This window comes from Struthio camelus, chromosome 1 (genome assembly GCF_040807025.1).
Source record: "Struthio camelus isolate bStrCam1 chromosome 1, bStrCam1.hap1, whole genome shotgun sequence".
Taxonomy (NCBI): domain Eukaryota; kingdom Metazoa; phylum Chordata; class Aves; order Struthioniformes; family Struthionidae; genus Struthio; species Struthio camelus.
Window position 1 is genome coordinate 198,268,470 of NC_090942.1, and position 22,673 is coordinate 198,291,142.

General features: G+C 39.1%; 1 protein-coding gene across 10 annotated transcripts in view; it reads left to right on the forward strand.

Moving 5' to 3' along the window:
* The window catches only part of STARD13 (StAR related lipid transfer domain containing 13), a 328,326-nt gene that overhangs the window by 249,127 nt on the left and 56,526 nt on the right, over positions 1–22,673 (forward strand). The window contains exon 1 of one of the 10 annotated variants that reach the window (XM_009686493.2): positions 5,085–5,152. The exons of the other annotated variants lie outside the window; for them this stretch is intronic. Coding sequence (XP_009684788.2) covers positions 5,110–5,152 — 43 coding nt within the window. The 5' untranslated portion in view covers positions 5,085–5,109. Of the gene's footprint in view, positions 1–5,084; positions 5,153–22,673 lie in introns of those variants that run through there. 10 annotated transcript variants of the gene reach the window in all.

The following is a 22,673-nucleotide window of genomic DNA, read 5'->3' on the forward strand; positions in this document are numbered from 1 at the left end:
GAGGTTGGTTTCCCCGGGTTCTCCATATATTCAGTAGGTCGATGCTTTCCAGAGCGCAAGCCTCACATTGGATGGCTTTAACTGTTCTGTAGCCTCTCCCTTTCCATTGACTATAGAGGGAGATGTGGGAATTTTAAACTTCCTGCTCTAAAGTTAGCCTAGAAACACGCTGTCACGCTGAAGGTTTTACCCCTAATGTATTGTGTATCTAACCCACAACTTGAATTAGACCGTACTGTGGAAGGGGCCTCTGTCTTACTCCACGTACAAAATGATGTTTGGTTTTCAGTTAACAGCAATTTACATGGATTTGCTACTGAACTGAGTAGGACTTGACTTGTGTACCTCTACACTTCAGGGAGGAAATTTCTGCCTGAAAATATTAATCTCCAGGAGAGCATCCTCTGGTGTTTGCGCAGCAGGACATACAGTTTCTGCATGAGAACAATAATAAAAATGTACCCATAGTTATTATTCATCAAATAAGACTTATTACTGTGTTTTCACAGTGTCAGTTTTCATTGCAGAATCCATCTGGAGTAGAAGGGGTCTCCTCAAGAAGAAAATGCTAAGCACCATCTCGGGCGAGCCAAGTAATACCCTTATCTCACAGGATACCCTTAAGGAGTACTCTTTAAAAAACAGCATAACCTAAAGGCCCCAAGCTTTAATCTGAAAGCTCTTCAGTGCTCATCTCCTAGACTGACAGCAAAATAACCCTTCTGAATAAGTGAGCACAGTATTAAAAAAAGCAATATCATTGTTATTCTTTCAGAAACCTGATAGAAGTTAAATCGTACTTTTGAAAATGTAACTTCTCTGGGTGTGGATAGCGATAGGAGAGAGGCAAAATGTTCATCCACGAAGAAACATGTGTGAGTGAGGAATTTCACAGGTAAAGCATTGTGTATGTTTTCATCAACACTCACAAAATACTTTAGGGAGAGAGTTACTTTCAGTACAGAACAACAGGCCTTTTCATAAACAATGGAAAACAACATTACTAAAAACTAAAATTAATCTCTTTTAGGTTTGAGGGATTTTTTTGCAATTCCCTGCAAAATCTAGTTGGATTCTGTTCACTGCATATAGGGTGAACTACCAAGATAAGCTGTAATTTGAGGCATAAAATTGAGTCAACAGGTGTTTAGAAAGGAAGCAGATATGTCTCAGTTTAGCAGTACAAGAATTGCCTTCAGTAGCACTCATACCCAATGTGTGAAACAAAATGGAAAAACTGTGTTTTTCTAGGGTAGGCCTATTGCATTGCTTCAAAGCCTATCTGCTTTGCAAGAGAAGAGAAAATGTCATCGTTTCTGTATGCTATTATCTGAGCCTTGAAATTCACGCTGGACAAACTTTAAAGGAAAGGAAACAGAAGGGGATGAGGAGGGCTGCAATTTCTACATTGTTGTTTTGCAAGGTCATTGGGGCTGGTACTGCTCAGGCTCTTAGTTTGAAGAAAAACCATAATATGAGAACAGAATGATGATAATTAATATTTTTCTACTACTTTACATAGGCTGAGCATTGCAGAAACATCATATAACTATAGACACTTGGTTATACACAGAGGGAGAGATTTAGTTATTCAAATCTTGTTAATCTTTATGAACACTTATGTATAAATAAATATACATTTGATAGATCATTTTTTCTTTGCAGGAGCAGAGAAAATCAGTCATCATTATCCATGAACTATTCATAGAACTTTGTATATTAAAGTTTTTAGGGCTAAGTTCTGGTATTTTCATTCATATTAAATAGCAACTCACTCTTCGGGTTATGTTGTCAACAGTGAGAATGTCTAGTGTAGTGCTTGCTCCCTGTGTAATATCGTTTTGGAGAGGTCTTGTTACGAGGATTATAACTTGGGGATTTTCTTTAGTTAAAAGAATATACTTCTGACTAATCAGACATACTTTTTGTTCAGTATGCCGTGTACAGTATAACCGTGGGTTATTTAGAAGTGCAGTATTTGCCTAACAGAAATACTATTCTTTCAACAGTAGGCTGTCACGATAATCCATCACATTATTATGACGTAAATAGTCATTAGTTACTCTTAGTCACTGTAGTTGCGTAGTTTCATCCCAACAGGAAGCTGTTTAATAAACAATGTTATTTGAGAAATTGGCAATTTTCTCTTCCATGTTTCAGCTAGGAATATATTCTTATCTTTTCATTCATCAGCATTTTTTCCTCTTCTGCTTTCAGAAACTCATAGTTGTGCAAACCTCTCATGCTAACAAATCTGTAGTTGTTTGAAGAGAACTGCTCTTTAGTATTAATCAGAAGAAATGAGGGTTAACACATCTGGACTCTGCAGCTGATGTTACCATCCAGTAACCCTTACAAATTGTCAAAAGCAGCGTTGTAAAAAATGTCACTATTTCTGTAAACAGGAATGTAAATGATGCTGAGATGCCAACGCTGGAGGAATGTCAGGTAACATTTGCAGAAAATGATGAGAATTTTACTGAGTTGCTGCTGAATAGCCACAGATGTGGCAATGCAGAGGCAGTTAAATGCAAGGACTGGAAAAGTAAGCAATGCATTCCAGCAGCAGCAACTGAAGGCTGATTCAGTTAAAAAATCTCCATCTGAAAACAGAGCTGGAACTGTATCACGAAAACATCTACTTTGGTGTAGAGTAGTAAATTTGCCACCTAGCTGGTCCGAGACCAAAGCAACCTGTTTGGTCAGGTGTATATAAGAATATATTTTTGGAGTGGTTCTGAATTCCAGATTCCTCTAAGGGAGAGCAAATATTAGTCCTGCAGGTTTGAGCAGAGAGTGGATTAGATGAACTTTCACTGTCCACGTTGGCCTTATGTTCTGTGGTTAATTTTAAGTTCTTAGATGATGTCTTTTTAAGGTAAAAACAAGCACAGTCATTTTAGGGAGAAGAAAAAGACATCTGATCAGTTTGTGGGATGTGGCTACAGTTGTTATCAGTCCAAAGTACGCAAGTCAGAGGGAAGTATGATCTAGTTATTCCTGATTGTGTGTTGTGTAAGATCCATTCAAGGAAATGTGACTGCAGCAGTTTGGTAGTTCAACTTTCTTCTAAACTCAGTGACTAGAGAGCAAAGGGAGGAATGAAACTGGACAGAGACCAACTGAAGTGTCTTGATCATTAGTGTAGCAGATGTGGAAATGAAGCCAAAAAATAACAGGGAGTCAGGAAGAGAAAGTGTCTTTATAGAAATAAAAGAGAGAAAGAGCCCAGCAGTAAGGAATTCTCTATTATGTTGAAAATTCAGGATAGCTTAAGAAGGATTTTTTGTTTCAAATCTGTTTCTTATGTAACTAACATTGTGCATACCTTATGGCACAATCCAGCAAAGCAAGCAAGCCAGCAATCTGTAGACCTGCTTAGGTACACAGATTTCAGTGATGCTTATGGATCCGTTGAAAATCCCAGTCAGGAAAGCAAGACAGAGCTTAAAGTATGCAATTGCACTTCCTTAAAGTAGAAGCTTAAATCCGTCTTTTCTGCTTTAGAGAAAGACTTAAATGTATCCCCTGATTGGGACCTAGGTTATAGGAACAGACTGCTATGAAAATATAACATCAGTGGAATTTTCCAGGCCCAGAAGATAATTTAGTGCCCACATACTTATTTAATTTGATTTATGACTTCACAGCCGTGTCTAAGCCAGTACTGCCAAATAACATTTTCTTTAATGTTACTTGTGTAACTTGCAGTTCTTCTTCAGGTATTTGGAATGATGTATAACGTATAAATTAAGTGAAATTTTCATTCTAGAAATAATCAGTCATATTTATATTTTAAAAGTGTAACAAGTTTTTCACAGGATCAGTTTCTAAACATATGTACTATATGCGCCACTAAATCAAGGACCTAAATATATGCAAAAACTACGTAGTTGTATCATACAAAGGGTTTCTTTTTCATAATATCATTGTACTGTTCTGTGCTCCAATAATTTAGCAATTTCATTTAATGAATATCTCCCAGGAAACTAATTAGACAAAAAAAACAACAGTGAATTTGCCCTCAGGTTCCACATAGGTGGGTGTGTTACTGACACCTATGTTGAGACATTTGATTGAAATAACATTTGCATAAATTCCATTTAGTAAGGATACATTCGGCTGATGCCCGTGAATGGTAGGGTGCTTAATCAAACAATAAATAGCAATGCACTTTTAAGGATTGATCATTTAATGTAGGCATTGTCAGAAGAATTAAATATGTCAAAATGTCCTTCTGTTCTTTCTTTTCACTTAAGATAATAAACTGTCACATTCTAAATCTCCTCAGAGTTTTTAATAAAGAAAGATTTCTTCTCTTAATTTGGACAGCTGTGTAATTGGGGTGTTAGGTAATCCTCAAGGGTGTAATCAGAATGATGTTACTAACAATTTTCTGTTTTCCCTGCTTAGTTAGAGCAGAAGGAACAGTTTTAGGCATTTGTAGCCTGTGCTATTGTCTTAAATATCAAGCATTGATCATTATAATGTAATAATTTGGAACCAAATATTTTCAGGTCCCTTGTAAATAGATCTAATTAATTAAGGTTCAGAACATCTATTGTGATAGGTATGTTTATAATCCTTTTAATGGAGGAAGCTCTGATGCACAGGGCTAATTTAACTATTTGCCCAAATCAAATCGTAAAACCAGCAGCAGAATCTGGGAAAACAAAAACCAATAGATCTGACTTCCAGTCTTGACCATTAGCCACACAAAATTAGCTAAGCAAATAACTGCCTAAATCTAGAGCCTAGTTATAAAACGTCGCAGGATCTGTCCACCAGAAATATCCACATTTCATGAAAAGGTAATAGGAGTGACTGTAACTGTAGTTTCATTCACTAGGCACCCAGAACAGAGAATGTGTCCAAAAAGGTGGCCTCTACCTGGGATATCACCATATATTTTTGTCCTCTTCCTGCAGGGCAGGCTGTTCACATTAACCTGGCAGCACGGCCCAATTCCCGGCACCTGGGGAATAGAGGCATGCCGTGGCTGTCCATGCTCTGCTCCCATCTCTCTGTCATGCAATCAGCAGAGGCTGACTGGGACCAGTGACTGTTTTCTTTCTGGTTCCAGATATTTCTGCTGTTGAAGTCAGTGAGATGGAAGAAGACCTCTATCCTAGAAAACTGGCAGAAAAAAAGGGTAATGATCTTAATACCTATACAGTTTCGCTCTTCAGTCAAATGCTATATTCACCATGAAACAGTACACACATCAGCTGAATCAGATTTCCTATTTTTATTCTAAAAAGAGGTAATAGCAGGGCAGGAGTCTAACCTAAAAACATACGCTCAGATATCTTTCCTCAGCAATAAGGGACTTCCCAGTGTTAGCCAGTGTTACTCCAGTGGACTTATACTGCCCTCCAGTTTAAGCGTTCAGTACACGATCAAGTTCCTGTGGTGACACTCTGCAAAAGAGCAACTTAGCTTAGAAATGGTACAGAAAGTTAAACGGAAGTTCAGTCAAGCTGGCTGGCTAAGGCTCGCTGAAGTATCCTGCTAGAAATGACCTGCCTGTGCTTTCTGAGAGCATTTTTCCTGCAAACAGACTATATGCTAATTTCCCTATACATCCTCAGTTTCCACTGTATAATAGCATTAATGACCTTGACAGAAAGCTTTTCCTGGGGATTAATAACCATTTGAAGTTTAATGACCTGAGGCTATGCCTCAGGCCATCAACTCCTCCAAGCTGCTCATTAAATCCTTAGGATACAAAGTCTGCTTCAATCATTCCTGCTCAAGTATTTGCTCAGTGTCACCTAATAACAATATTCTCCTGAGTGTTTCTTCTTTAGAGGCCACAGTGTTGGAAATTTTTCCGTCCTTAAGTCTTATGGGAAAAGAACTCATCATTAATTTTTTAGGTGACTGTGTATTACAAGTCAAAGCATTTACTCAGACTGTCAGTGGGTTTCTGCTGCAATGAACACATTAAAAATGACTAAGACAGACAGCTAAATTCATAAATTGTGCAGGGAAATATTAACTATTTGTTTTAGCTGCTGACAGTCTCATAATCTAAATTAAGATCCATCCTAACATCGGTGGTTTGGCAAGAGGTAATTTATTTCAGAGGTGATGTGTGACAGGTTACTACTTCCTAGCAAACAGTGGCTTCATACCAGCTCTGAAGGACACCCCAAATTCAGATCTAGGTGGAAGGAACAGTATAACAGAGATTGTGTATGCTTGTTGGAGGAGAAATACCATTGCTAGGCCAATTTCTTACTGATGAAGTCTTAAGTCAAAGCTGGTGCATTGTCATATGTTATGTGAAGGGTGAACTTTTTTTTGGGGGGAGAGCCAACATTAGGTTTTTCATTTAAGGCATGATTCTTCCCAGATCCAGATGGCATGGAGCACAACTGGATATTTAGTTAAATCAGTTGCTGCGGTGTTGCATCGTGTTCCTTGTTTATGTGTGTAATAGTAGTGCACAGCATGCCAAGTAGGTATGACACAAACAAATTCCTATTAAAAGTTTCTTCCTAAAGTCTCTAAACTGAAAGAGGTGAAAAGCACAGGGAAGAATGCAATCAATAACAGCTGTAAGAAACCAATAAAGTGAGCAAGGTGCCCAGTTGTGTGTCCACAAATCAGTTTTATTATCTTCACATCAATTGTGAGAATCCTCTGGTGAGGCTTTGCCAGTGTTGTGCTCTCATATTAGCCTCTGTGTTCTGTACTGAGCAAGAGCTTGCCTGGATACATCTAGGCAGAGCTAGGAACAGTGGCCTTACGGCACTGGAAAAGAGGAGATGCTTGCCTTTCTAAGAGGTCTGGTAAGACCAGCCTTCTCTTTGGCGTTAATTTAGAACTAAAGATGCTGGCCTTGTGCTTTGAGCGCATTTTTAGGAAAAGAAAAGCAGTTTTCTGACAAGTTCTAAAATTAAAAACTTCTTGGAGTTGTTCATAAGCTTAAAATACTAAAAGAAAACCTGAATACAAAGAACGTATAGTATCAGCTACAGGGGCGATCTCAGTAAGCACAGCCTAATTTGATAAGTGAGACATAGATATAGCCTAAGGAAACCAGCTGATGCGTTTTGAGCAGGTGAATTGATGAACAGGATACAGATAGGATGAATAACTCCAGTATTTCCTTGCTTGTGTTTGAGATTAGTGGATTCTGAGGTCAGGTAATACTAACTCAATGACATGCTTTGTGCGGGAAATATATGCTCTTTGCAGTAAACACTGATCACCTACATAGGAATGTTCCTGCATAAATCTCAAATCCCTTTGCAAACGTGGGCATGGATCATTTATGCCATCACTGCAAATGGAGAAAATCAGGTGTAAAGAGATGAAATTAATAACCTCAGGTCACACAGTGCATTGACAGGGGATGTCTCAAGGAAGAATCCATTTCATCTCACTGGAAATGTCTGTAGCTTTATATGCCTATTCATCCTAAATTTGCTATATAGTCTCTAGAGAAGAATGCATACTTTTCTCATACAATGCATTTGATTTTTTTTAGACATTTGCTTTAAGATAAGATAAGTATTTTCATGGAAGTGGCTCCTTCTCCCACTGGACTTAAGGTGTACCTGGGGTTAATAGTTCCAATGCAGTTGTTTCTAGGTGTGATGATTCTAACTCGTGTCTAGAAATCCATACATATATAAGTAAATAGTTTACATGGATGACAAAATAGCTGCTATGCATGCAAGACAGTTTAACAAGATATTTAAGCACATCCTTAATGCTAAACTTCTGAGGTGACTCCTGTTGAAGTCCTGTTTTATAAAATCAGCCCCTCTGCTGAGACCCCTGACTTTGTGTGGAACAAGCGGGTCCGCTCCTGACAGAGGACCGCCAGCCTTTACTGTGATTCTCCTGCCTGATGTTGATTTGAGAGACGCTTACAGCACCGTTCTCAAAAATTTTAGGTGTAGGAATACACTTCTCTTTGGAATTTCCTTTTTAAGGTCTATTGAGGATTCAAATGAGAGCCAGATGAGTTTTTTCCTGTTAATTTAGAGGAAGAATGCAAAACATCATGAGAAACTTTAAAACTCCAGCACTCCCTGAAAGCATTCACCATAACAACATTTTCCTGAAAAAGTTCTTTCCAAGGGATTAGAGCTTGCAGGTGATCGGCACTCATTATGTTTTTCTACCCCTGATTAGGAAAGGCCAGATCAGTAAACAATGAATGAAGGAAATGCTTTGAAATGCATTAAACAAATAGTAGCTTTGTAGACTCTGTTTTGAGGCTCTTTTTAGTGATTGACTTTGGTTTGGAGTTCCAGAAAGATTAATGGAAAACCTAGCTCTGTTCCCCAAATCAGAAAGAGTCAGCCAATGTTGCATTACAGCTGCAGTTTTCACCTTTTGGTAGTTTTGCCTTCCCGGCACATTCTTTAGTGCAGGTAAATCAGTGGGGTTGACATTAGTTTGTCGGTATTATTTCTCTTCAAAGATAGAGCCCTACCAAAAAGTAAAGAACTGTAATTTTCCATTCCTCAGTGTGACTACTGCCACAGACTACCATGGGTCCAGGATTTCTAATTAGCACTACAGAGTAAAGAAATATCAGAAAATAGAGCCCATCTTCTAAGTCAAAATACCTTTATTGTGTGTTCAGTTTTAACCAGTGGTTTCAGAGCAGCATTTGTCTCTTAAAATGATTATTTAGAATCTTTTACTTCCATTTTGCTGAGATCTCATTGTCAGATTTAGGCTTCTTTCCTTTTGAAAATGGAGCCAGCAGTTTTTGCAGTAAAATCCATAGAAGAGACCATCTTTTGTAGGCAATTGCCTGCTTTCTGCTTCTGTTTCTGTCTGGAGAACAATTTATCTCATCATTCTTCTGGCATATCTGATGCTAGCCCCTGCCAAAATCTGAAAGTGAAATAAACCATCAAAAAAATTCAGAATCTTAAAAGTTCAATCCCAGGTCAAGTCTAGAAAAAGGCTAGGCTTGGAAAATGAAATACTTCTTATTTTCCTTCCCAACATATACAATCAATTTTCTATCTTTGCATTTATCTATATATGCCACTAGTGCAGCGCTGGACAGACAAAAATGGCTCCTGTCCTCAACACACGGGTTGTCCTGGCCTTGAGGGGACGTGAAGCCAGAGCAGCCCCTGCCCGAGGATCCTGCTCCGTGCAGAGCACATGCGAACACAGAGACGGATGCTTGGCTCATCCCGAAGGCAGTGCAGCAGCCAGCGGGGTGCCTTCCAGCTGGCACGGGCCATGGCAGCCCTGTGCAGGGGCTCACACCTCGTGCTGGAGGTGAAGTCTGAAGAACATATCTTCACACATCCTTCCGGGGTAGGACAGCACTTGTTGCTCAGCAATTTGTTTTCCTAGAAACGAAATGGAAATTCTGCCCAACAAATTGAACCTCAATCCCCAAGATTTTGAATAGGAGCCATCTCTCATCTCTTCTTTAAACAGAGTATTTAATGCTTTCCAGAATTACACTACCAGGCACGTTGCCTTGCATCTCCCTAATCCACTGTAAATTTACTTCTAACAGCTACTGCCAAATACAGTATGGCACTCGCGTAGCACATGCTTCTTCAGTGGTGAGCACAAAGCAGCTTCTGTTTGGAGGGAGTATGTTGCAAGCCCATGAGCGACACGCTGTGAGTGCTGAAGATTATGAAACATCTTCTGAAACTGAACAAGCCATAAACGCTTCGTTTTTCAGAAATAGTCACATTACTCCTGTCGTTCTGCTTGGCAAACGATGTACTCAGATCTTGGTACATCCACGTAGCACATGCTGAACGAGCACCAAGAGCTACAACGGTGGCATGCTAATAGCACTGTAGAGTTCAAAGGGAATATTTCAAGCATGCACTCCAACACTCATCTCATTTTTTATATAAAAAAAATCTTTATTTGTTTTTTTTAGTGCACTAAACTCTCCCTTGGACTAAACTGAACTCAGACTATAGCTGAGCTCAGAATGGAGCTATAGTCATTGATCTTTTGGCGAACGCTCTCTAAATGATTAGGAATCAGGTCATGGTTTAGGATAATTCATTGTAGCTAAATAATTCCATGTAGAAAATATGTGTTGGAAGAAGGACAAATGCCTTGTGTCTGCCTGTCACAGACATGCCTGTGACATAAAGAACTCCAGGAATCAGCTAAGGGCTGAACCAAATTCTTAAAAGCACCAAAAATTCTCCTATCCAATATCCAGGCCTCCTGACTATTGAAGTCACAGAGGAGAGGAAACCACCTCATGCAAGGTGTCTATGTGGTCCTCAGGTACTTTGAGCATATCACGCACTTCAACATAGTGAGCCTCACAATCTTCCTTCCCAAGGGCAGTTTTCCCATTTTGAGTTGAAGCATAAGGGTGTTAAGTGACATGAACGTGTCTCATTTCCCACCAAAAGTCTGGTTGAGCAGGGAGTTAGTCATTTACTTTCCAAGTATCTAGCTACTAGCACTGCCAAGTGAACAAACCCTCTGCCTGTAGCTAAGGCAAGTAAGAAGTCAGAGCGGTCAGACTGTGCTATCTAGCAGCCAGATCAAAGGGACTCACTCAGTGAGGTGGCAAATGAAGCTCCCCAGTCGATTCCCCATCAACTCATAAAGAATTAAAAAATATTTGAAATTCAGCCAGCAACTTAAAAAGTGCCATGGTCTGTGTTTCACTGACGTTTACGGAACCAGTCCTTGTGCATTCCCTCACCTTATTCTGCTAGGGACATTTACATGAAAATAGTAGGTTTATGCTTTGCTAGCTTTAGCGTCTCCTGCCATCTACACCACAGACCCTGTGTCCTGTAACGGCAGGGAGCAGGCAGTGGTAGGTCTCCAGCCTTCCTGTTGTCTTTTGCCAGGGTAATATATGCCACATAGCTGAAGGGCAGACTCCAACTTTATAGAGTGATAACTGCAAACATCTAACTTACCTGAGCTCTTTCATGCTATTTGATAAAAGAGCAATTTATGTCTTTCCTGCTTGTAGCTAAAAATAACAGTAAAAAAGTGTGGAGTGTTGTAGTCCTGGGTGGTGTGGTAATTAGTTCTTTGCTAATTCTGCTTTACTGCTGGCAATGATTACTGTCAAGTAATTACAGGGTTCCTATGAATCTGGCTTCCATTTGCTCTGTGGTGTAACAAGGATAAGGAAATGAGAAGTGTCAGAACTATGGATACCCAGTGTTAGTTCTGCTATAGCTGAATGTTGTATTATAAAGAACAGTTGCCTTGTACTATTGTTTTAATAGCTGGAAGTGGAGCCAGGTGAGCTGCAGAATGGAAAACCTATATTTTCATTCATTTCAGACATTAAGAGTCTGTTCTCTACTTGAAGGAGCACATAAGCTCCCCACTGCCTTCTCTAAAAATATGTATGGAAAGGAGACTAGAGACCTCAGCCACAGCGCTAAAAATAATAACTATACCAAGATAGCCAAATTGTCTGTTCCTTCTTCCCTCTAATACAGATGAATAAATGTTTGTGTACAGCTATCATGTAGGAATTGCTTTAGTGTAATTTCTGTATATTCCTGTTTATGGAGTGCACCTTTCATTGCAAAGGGAACTGAACAAAAGAAAACTATGATTTTTGTGAAGAAAAATTCTGGAAGCATTTTAGTTTAGATATCAAAGTTATTTCAGCTGAGCAGTAAAACTGTTCTGCTCTGTAGTTGTCTGTTTGTGTCTGCTAAGTACATTTAGATGTGTATGTTCCAAACTGTGCAGGATATCCAACTCTTGCAATCCTCATCTCTCATTTCTGTAGTTACAGGGTATTAGAATGGCAGGATCAGATGAATTAAAATCAAAGATGTGTGGGTGCTTGGGAGGCAAATGAGTTAAATACTTCACGTATCTTTGGAGATCTGCACCCTGCCAGTTAGAATATTTAAATATCCTTAAAATTCTGGCCTTTGAATTCCCCATTTCGATATTAAGTTAGTTGCATCTATTCAGTAAAATTGAACAAAACACCCATCACAGGATGGATGATGAAAACTGTCCAGCTATCTGCAGAGTAGCTGTACTGCTACTGTAAAATGGAACCTTTAGTTTGACTTTTCCACATTCAGTGCTGTTTTTGTGTTTGAGAAAAGCTTTTGTACAGCACCTTCTTGAAAATGGGTGTCTTCGTGAAGGAAGTGAGGACAAATTTTTCTTTTTCAGTGAGCAAGTAACTGCTTCCTTTAATCTTACTGTTGTTCCTCATGATTCTGTTAAGATCAGTGCAGAGTCATGTGGTCAAGAGTTCTGGATGAGAGCAATCCTGCAAGTCACTGCTGTGACTCCGCTATTTTAACAGCAGTGTACAGTCCAAGCAAGGCATAAAATTTAGTTTGTAATAACATTCTACATGAACTCCTGCTATTTCTCCAATCACATGAAATAACAATTCAGAAATGTATAATAGAACCATGGGACAAAATAGGCTGGAAGGGACCTCTGGTCCACACCAGCTCATGGAAGAGCCAACTTAGATTGCATCATATACATCCTGTGCTTCAATAGGTTTGATCTAACTCCGAAATGGAAGATGGATCACGTTCAGAATGTTCAGTTTAAAAATAAATAAATTATGCTTCAGATTAATTTAATGATTTTTCATTTCTTTATACAGTAGTGATAAGAAGATATCCTGGCAGCTCTCATTAGCAATATTCATGCAATGAATAGCAGCTGAAAGAAGAGTTAAACAGATATGGGTGTTTGACATTTAATCCTCTCAGAAATGAAACAAAAAGTGTATATTCACTAATTGTATTAACTGTAATTTTATGAATTATTCTTCACTAACAGTCTTGAGGCATGATGAAATGTTAATAATATTGATATACTCTAATGATAATAATTACAGTATGGTGGTGAATCAGAGAAGAAGTCAAGAGGGCCTGGTATTGCTGTTATTGTATGTAGATCATAGCTTCTTCCAAATTTTGTGAACTACTGACATTTTGCTGTTTGGGGTTTGGGTTTTTTCAGAAGAAATACGGAGAACCTCTTTCCCAATGGGCTTTTTAAAGAAAACAGCTAATAAGGATACAGTGGGATTTAAAGGCAGATCTGCTGGTAGTGTTGATCAGCTGATAACAGGTAATACTGATAACACCACCTGAGAATTCAGCAATTTGCATTACAGTCACCTGTGCACAAGCCAAGGATCTGGACCTCTGTATTGAGCATTTCAGTTCTTGTTTGAGTGCTGTATCTTATCAATGGTGCTAGCACTATAAATTACTCGTCTCACTCAGAACTCCAAAGTAAATTGCTTTAATCTTAATTTATGATAAACAAAAACTGATAAGTCTTTTTTATTAATACATCAAAGCATTATCTCCAAGGAAAGTTAGTTTCATATTAATGTTCAGTGTTTAATATAAATTCACAGCATGAAGACCACCTCAGATGGGTGGGGCGTCTCTGATGTATATCTGATTACCCACATGTAATTTGAACAACTACAGCACATTATGGGTATAACCAAACAATAATTAATATGGTGATAAGGAATTATGTTTTGTAGTACTTATCTGCATAATTCAGAGAGAAAGTTTACTATTACAACATCTAACTTTTGAGGGTTTGTTTACATTTTCACTCAAATTATAACATAAAGCATTTTCCTACATTCCTTAGTGCCTTTCATCTTAGGAGATCCAATTATTGTTTGACCAATTAACTTTTGTACTGCACCCACACAAACCGTATTGGGTATTGTGGAAAAAACTAAGGCAAGATGCTGAATTCTGAGACTTGGCCTCCAGTTTAGGACACTGAGCTTGAATGCCCTGACTTCCAGAAAGAGGACTCTCTGTCTTTAATTGGAGTTATGAGCACCTATGGGAGCTGAAACTAATCCTCAAACCAGCACTACACGCTCTTGAGAGCCCTCTGAATGTCAGGCTACTCTAGAGACCTTGGACAGCTTTCAGGCAGCTTGAAAGCTGCCTGCAAATCTCCTCTAGCCTTGCAGAAAATGACATTTTTCAGACCCTTGCAAGGACAAAGGGTAGCTGAAAGCTGCATGGAGTGCTGGGGCCATCTGTTGCATCCGAATTAAAATCTGGTCTCAAGGGCACAGTACCAGAACAAATACCTCATGCAAGTTATGTGGACTGAAGAAACGTACGTGGTATATGGATCCAAGAATTTACTGCTAGTGTAACTGAAATATTAGCAATCTAAACAGAATTAGCATTAGTCCAATAACAAAGATGATAACACTCCTAGTTCAAAGTGTTCAGTTATGGCTAGTTCCCAAAAGTAGTACAGTTGGAACTAATCCACATATACTTCCTATTATCTACCGCTCTCCCTGACATTATGCTCACCCTTCCTATGACTCTCTGGGTCCTAAAATCAGTGATGTTAGTCTTCCTTAAGAAGGCAAGGGCTGTAGAGGAGCTTTCAGCAAGTCTTCAGCTGAAGTTCTGCATCAGGAGAAGTATGATGTTGCCAGTGGAAATTTCTTCCTCCTCACTGTTGGGTCAGCTTGGAGTTGTTTTTTATACTTTTCCTAAAATAGTGCACTCACTTGCTTCTTCACTCTTCGAAAACAATGATCCATTAGTAGATATATAATCTGCGTATACATAGGTACATATAGATACAATGTTTTACTGACTCGTTATTAATGTCTATTAGTTACAGCAATATCACTGATACGCAATAAAAATTGCTTTACAGCACATCTGGGTGGCAAGTGAGCATATGCTTGAAGGTGTTCTAAACAGCAGCTGCACTCAAAATTTCCCTTTTAAATCTGAGCTCAGCAGCTATTTTGGTCTTCAGGCCACTCTCTGACCACTCTGTAGGAGTTTACATGCAGCCTGTATCTCTTAGGTTGGGAAGCTAAAGGCAGACACTCATAAAGTGAGAGGCTGTTTTCAAAATTTAGCCTATAGTCACGCTATGAATCACTGCAAGTTTTGGAGTAGTTCCCAAGAGATATGACTGTTACCCCTTCTCTACCTATTTGATAATATTCCTCCCACATTAAAAATACAATATAATCTATATTAGAGTCCTTAAAGACTCACAGTTTCCATACCCTTTTCCAAACACATTTTTCAGTGGATGTACAGTTCTCATGCACAATTATGTATCAACACCCTGTTGTCAACAGTGCTTGGCAGCTATTTGAGTGGCAGACCAAATAGGTGGGATGGGCAGGGCAATACTGGTGAATGAGTGGGTGGCACTCTGGTCTCTAAATCTGTGCTGAACCAATACTCATGGATGCTGTCAAAAGTCAAGAAAAGGAATATAAATCCTACCTAGCGGGGTGGCAAAGGGACCAGAGCTTTTAATCACTTCTGGCTATTAGCACAGCATACTTTCCCTTAGACTGGAGGGTGGAGAGCCTGGTGTCCTTGTCAGCTCCCAATATATATATATATTATTTGAATTTTATCTATCTCATAAATCCCCTTTGTAGTTTCAGCTGGATAAAGTATTCTTCTTGTTTCTTGTCATAAACTGCTGCAGCGTTCTTTTATGCAGCTGCCACATTTCATCCTAATGCAGCTGCATTTCACCCAGGGATGAAGTGATCCCTATATATAACTTTCGCATCAGTTTTTATAACCTTTTAAAGTGCCTGCAGATGAGATGTGGGATACAAGCTATTGTTTTATTAGTGTCATCACAAAGAGCTGCATTGTACAAATCAATTGTGAGCTAAGAAGAAAAGCGCTTTCGAAGTGATGCTTGAAGATAGGGAGAGATTTTCAGGGTTAGGAGGGATTTAAAGTCCTGGTTTAGGAATGTAAAAGGAAGATGGCAAAAAAAGAAGGAAAAAAAGCTCTAACGCTGAGTAAGAATGTATAACCTGAGTGGACGTCTGGGAGAATGGGTAGCAAAAATGTTAGAGAAATGGAAGGCATAGGGTTAGTTTTAAGTGGCTTTGAGGTTGAAGATACAGAAAGAAAGGAGAAACTGAAATCATCAGTTAATACAGATGATCATGATGATCTCAGATGATCTCAGCAATCAAAGATACGGAGAAGAAACTCAGAGGAAGACCTGAATCTCTTGTTTATATCATGTAGCTGAACCGCAGACACTGTATCTGAGTTTTCACCATCAATTTTCTGTATTAAAAATCTTTGCTGTGTTACTAATGTTATGTCTAAGACTTTCAAATGTTAAGAGAACTTGGTATCTGAGTCTCATTACATTCCCAGGTACTTAGGTGCCTGACTGTGCTGAGCATCCCACCCCTGTATCTCAGCACAGCAAGTCTACATAGAAATCCACATCATGGGAGAATTCCCTGGGGAAGCAATTTAAGGCTAAAGACTCCTAAAGGCACTGATGTCTGCCTGAAAGGGAGGGTAATTACACTGAATTGGGGCTCCCTCAGTTTATTTCTTCTTCCTGAGGTCTTTGTGTATGCCTGTGTCCCTGCTGGCTTGTTCTGCTTCCTGCTTTAATAGCCCCTGCAAGTCACCTCTTAGCTTAAAGAGTCATGTAGCGCATTATACAAAGATCTTTCCTACACTGCAAGCTGTGAGTGTTTTTCCCATTGTGCTATTTGCGCAGCTTCCTTCACGTTAGCATGAGTGAAATCACTGTGCTATGTTCCTTGCGCTAATAAGATATAGATGTAAAAAACATTAATATAGACACAATATTCCCAGATCCCTAGAGTTTCATGTCTGGTGAACCTGCTATAAATCTCAAGCCTAGCAGTTTTACCAGTATCCCATTAATTTAGGAAAGGAATTAAGCACAATCCCTTCACCCAAAGGGGAAGTTCCTAACTCCTGGCCAGAAGAAAACATCTTTCATCTTAGGAAATGCAGCCGAGCTCAAGATAAAAGACTGATGAGCAGAAGTGTCCCAGCTGGACTGTGCAGAATTTGGTTACCATGAGAAACAAAAAAATTGTCATAGTGGGTCAAAAAAGTATTTTATGTAGTCCCACGTTATGTCTGAGCACAGGACATGTTAGTTGCTCAAGAGGAAAAGCTGTGTAAGGATTTATCAAATCAGGAAAAAAAATTGCGTATCACACTCATTAGTTTGGTTTCTCTTCTGCTCCAGAGAATGATGCATCCTTTTCCAAATCTGTGGTGTTAGCACCAAGTCGTCAGATAAAACTCCAGCTCAGTTTTAAGCCCACTCATCTCCTGATCCCAGTGTCCTTTGGCAATGAATTTTATAGATTGTATAAAAAAATATTTTCTTTATCAGTTCATATTGCATTTCTTTTTCATTCCTCCCTTTTCATTAATCTCCCTGTCCTTGTGCTGCAAGGCAGAGCGAATAGACATTCCCAATTTCCTATTTTTATATTATCCATTATTTTGCATCCTTTTATCATAACCCTTCTTTATTCATCTGCCCTCCAAGGTAAACAGTCCAAATCTTTTCATCTCTCACCATATGAGATTCTTTTCATGTCCATAAGTAATCTTGTTTCTCACTTGCAACCTCTCTAAGAAGTCAAAAACATGAATGGATATCATCTGACTAGTATACACAAAGTGTAAAGAGCTATGTATAAGGAAACTGCTCATGAGCTTGAAAAGATCTTTTTTCTATTGTCATTTGAATTATTTTCAGCTACAGTAGTTTAAAAGGTCCATGTTTTATTGTATTATTACTGGTACCACAGTATTCTGCAAAAGCTTAAGGTCTATTAAAATAATGCTTTGACAGCTTTATTTGTTTTTTCGCTTGCAAAACATAACCCTATCTCTAATAGTAATTATACAGCATGGTATAAAATAATTCCAATGAAATCCCACCTTTGAAAACCTTATTATCTGGATTTATTGAAGAGTATGCACCATAGTATAATAAAATAATATGAATTCATTTCATGCTTATGTTTTATTTTATTTATGATAGACCTGTACTATAAATGAAAATTTTATGGGTGCACAGTTACCTTTGCGTTATTATTGGAATTATTCAGGAAAAGTCCTACAGAATAGAAAGGAATAGGGTAAACCATTAGAGTTCTATCTAAAAGCATTCCTTTAAATGGAGCTCTGTGGAAATTATGCTAAACGCCTAAATAATTCCAGAGACACTAGTATCCTTTGCACAAAAATTTATGCCATCTTACAGATAAAACTCAAGAATTTTCTCTTTTAAAGAATTCTAGTGAGTGTAATGCAACTGAAAATGTTGCAGAAACTTGTATCTATTAAATTGCATGAGACTTTGCCCATAAGGAACATTAGAAGCTTTGTATTTTTCCCTGATCTGCAGCACGCTGCCTGCAGTAGCGCATAGAGAGGATAATCTAGTAGCTGGGGTTCTAATCTACGCCTTGCAAACTATAGGTGTGAGGCTCTGTTTTGCTGTGAATTTTTTACATGACCTCGGAAAGCCACCTGTTCTCATATTTATAAATATGTTCCTGTTCACTACAGTTTAACACTTAAACCCTACAGCAGGGTTAATTTCCTAGCTCTGAAGTAGCTTTGCAAAAGCCATTCAAAGGAAACCTATCAGTCTTTAGGGTTAGGTAATGACTGCATGACAACGGAGTGATAGTTTAGGAGTCTAAGCGCTTCAGAAATTTGGCATTTGGTCTTCTTACACCAGATTTCTAAGGGTATTAGTACTTGACAGTGACAGTCATACTTTTACGGGCAGCTAAATGAGTCAGGCATCCAGTTCCCACCAACCTTGTCTCTGACCACGTTATGCACTTTTAAAAGATTTTCTCTCTGGGCATCTGTGCTTTAGATCATCATCTGCAAAATAATAATAATAGTTACATGGATAAATATCTTGAAGATTATGAGATGTAGGAATAGGAGGATAATGAGGGGGCCATTAAAATATCTTAGACTGCTACCAGGGCTGCAAGAACAAGCTGAAACTCCCTGGACCTGTTTCAATACAGCTGCAGCGTGGACTCAGCTTTTCTGCAAACCTCATCTGCCCTCATTAGGGCTCTTGTAGGAACACATCAAGGCGGTGACATAGCTTGTTGGTGACATGACAGGTCTTTAGGACAAACATAAAAATTGTCTAGGCAAGGCTGAAGCTCACCTACTTGTGCATACAGCTGCCCTGAGCGTGTCTCAGGTGCATGATATTGTCAAGGTTTCCTTCTCAAAAGTGCTCTCTGGTTCACCCTTAACATAGGTCCACGTGGGCTCAGATTCAACCTCCAAATTGACCTTAAAATACAAGGTAAATGTTATTCTGGAAGCTGCAGTACAAACTGTCCTCTCAACAATTTTCTCCCTCTTCAAGGAGAAGGACAAGCATCAAAAGTTAGTGTAAGGCATAGCACCAAACTAACCAACTCCAAATCCTAGGAACTGCAGCCACATTGTTACTCTACTTCCAGGTAGCACTTGGTAGGGTGAATCCTGTTCTACCTAATAGACCAGCTTGTATCTACCAGGGGAGCTTACTGGCACAGCTGCACAGGAAAACAGGCCTTTCCAGTGACTTAATTAATCATTTTCTCTAACACTCGCAGATGTTTTCATCTTAAATCTAGTAAAATTAGATTTCAATGGTGTGCAATATATTGGGAATATAAAGGAGAGCATACACAGCTATTTGTTACAGAAAGATGAAGAATAAAGGTTATCAAACATAAAATTGACTTAAATGCAACAGATGAGAGAATTATGTACATTATTTATTCTAGCTGTTATTTCTTTCACTGCATTGTGCAAAGGGACATCTGAATCTTAAATAAAAATTATAGTACAAAATAAGGAGAGTCAGCAAAAGAGAAAATAGAAGAGACAGAACAAGAAAGATTGGAAAGGCAGAAACAAGGTAAGAGTTACAGATATCTAGACAGAAAAAGGGAAAAGACCATAGTAACCAGATCTTGTAGTGACTGATATGTGTCCATGATATTCATGGACAGCAATAAGGTCTGTGCAGGAAAATGAATTTACTTATATGAATTTTTCTTGACAGAATAATACCCCCCAAACAACTTCCTAGACAGTTCTGCTGCTTCCTTTCATGTGAAGAAGGACTGTCCCAATAGTTTAATTTTCTTTGTTTCAAATAATGTGCTAATTAAAATGCAGCTTCTGTGGACTAAGCAGGACCTGTGGATGACAGGGGTCGGTTTGCTAATCCACCACCAGCACAAGTAGTAAAGTGGACTTGCAAAGGGAGCCAACTGGAAAGTAAACTAAGCATTCACTGTGGCTAAAAAATAGGTTCCCTAAAATATGCCCCGGGTGTCAAAATTCTTGCTGCTGTAGTCATAGGTCCCACTCGGGATCTTAAAATGTGAATCTTCCTCTGGCGTTAGGCACTATTGAAGCAGTTTGTGAAGAATCAGAAAAAGAATTGAGAGAAAAAGACTGCAAACAGCCGTGTCCCTTCCAGCCCTGGGATATCCAGAGCATTCACTTGGCATGTGGGAGATAAGTTCAAGCCTGCTTAATGCTAAGCATGGACTTGAAGCCATATTCCAGCTGTACTCTTACCATCTGTCAAGTTTTCTGGGTAAATCTCTCTCTCCTTACTTTACTTAACTTTCTTAAATAAAAATATATAGGTTCAGAGATTTGCATTTCAGTATCTGCTGTGCAATACATACTTCGGACTGCAGTAGTAGTGTTTCTGATGAGCATTTAATTTAATATTAAAGAGTGACAACTCCAAGAGGAAAGATTAAGAAACAATGCTGCAGAAAAAAAAAAATGGCTTATCAAAGAAGTGACAAAGTTTGAAGTCCCTGCTTATACATTTGCAGCAAAAAGTTCTGGTGAAGCAAGAAGGGAACTTCTTGGGGGCCTCGAAGGCAAGATCTGAGGAAGCTCTGTAGCAACGTCTGTGCTTAGGTGGCTTTGTACATGCCTCCTGGCAAAAGCTGATATATAGCAAGGGTGTAGATGACCGTGAAGTACCCCGATGTCCTCAGAAGTGTTGCTGAAGGACTTTTGAGGATACAAACCTCAGTAAGGACTTGTTACTGGTGGAGAAGGGAACTGGAAAAGAGAAACTTGTTTGCTGTCAAGCCACGTGGTCATTTCAAGTAAAAACTGAAAAATCCCTGAGAACTCCAGTACTGTTAGACAAACTGATGCTTGTCATTTTTTCAGACAGCAGAGCAGGCTAGTGCCTACACATGAACCTGCCATCAGACACATGGGGGTCAGCAGCCTTTTGGTCAGGCCATGCCAGAATTTCTGCTTCCCAGATGTCCTAACAAAAGCCTGGAGATGCTATCTCAGAGGTGGACACTGCCAGTGGGCAGGTAGTTGGGGCGGGGGCATGAGTCCAGGAGAAGCTCTGGCTCCTGCCAGCTATAAAATTCAAAACAAGGAGCCACGTCCTCTCTCGTATCACTCTTCTCAGCATGACAGGCCTTCTCTGTGCTTTGGAGCCATCTGCAAACACAGGCAGCTTTACACATACTTGCAGGATTGTGCCCTGAGGCGGCCTGGTTTCTCAGCTTAAGCAATAAGCAGACAGGTCCCAGGGTGAGTTTTTCCTCAGTTGGTCACTTCCAGTTGTTCTCCTAAGATTTTCTGCTTGACTTCTGCAGTACTTTCTTCTCAAGGAGGCAGCATGCACACCTCTTTGTATTGCAGGTTGCAATTAATGTAACTCACCTGCTTTCTCCCTTCAGGAATAGCCCTACAGTGTTGAAAGGTTCAATATTCTCACATGAGGTTTTCTTGGGGAGAAGCAAAACTTTGGAAAGAATCCAGTCTCTGTTACAGAGACTGAGAGAAACTACTAGCTTTATTTCTAAAAAGCATCCATGATCTCCTGAACCTTTAATGCCTTTTGGAAATACAATTTGCTCTCATGGATGGACTGTGAGTGTTTTTATTCTTGTAGTCCAAGAGATTCCGTCTTCTTTTTTTGTCCTAACTTTGGTTCTTGGTAGCCTGCTTGCCTCATGACGATAGGGCAGCTGCTGTAGGCTCGTTCTTATATCGAGGTTATATACAGTATATATACAGTATCCAGTATATACACTGAAGATGAATGTTAAATTGAGCATCTAAAATTATATTTCAAGTATCACAACATCCAGTAATGAAAAAAAGACCTGTATTACATTTTGAAGTATAACTTGGCTTACATGCCCAGAGTGAGATAGTAGAAATCACCTTCCGTCTCTGCTGAGGAGTAAATACTTGGTTGTGGCCGGAATAGTTGAAACAGATGCCTTTAACCAGTAGAAACAGCCTATTATGAGCAAAGTCATATTTTTGGCTGAGCCAATAGCAAGTTACTGTCTATCCTTCTGTTGTCCTGTTAAAAAGACCAAAAAGAAAATAGAGAGACGGGAGAGAAATTGTCCTGTTGATACATGTCTGCGGTCCAGTGTCCCAGAGGCTGATTTAGCAAATCTTGTTCGAGGCTGAATCTGTTTGTTTGAGGTGATCATTCAGAAAATGAGAATACTTGCAATAGATGCCTTCATGTAGGAGCTAGAGCGAAAGGTTGGAAGCCAGAAGTTAATCTGACAATCATTTTGAGTAATGGATAAACTTAAGAGAGTTGTAGTCTGTTATGAACAATATTTGAACAACAACAACAAAAAAAAGGGTGAGATTTACTTCCTTGGTCATTCCTTGCAATTATTCACCCTTTGCAACCTGAGATTTTTTAGTCTCACTTGGGCTTCAGGAATATTTCTTAGCAAGCTGATTTGAGCAGCCAACTGAAAAACACATTGAAATATGATAAGCGTATAAGAGCATTAAGTGGTAGCATTCTCCATCACCCGCAGC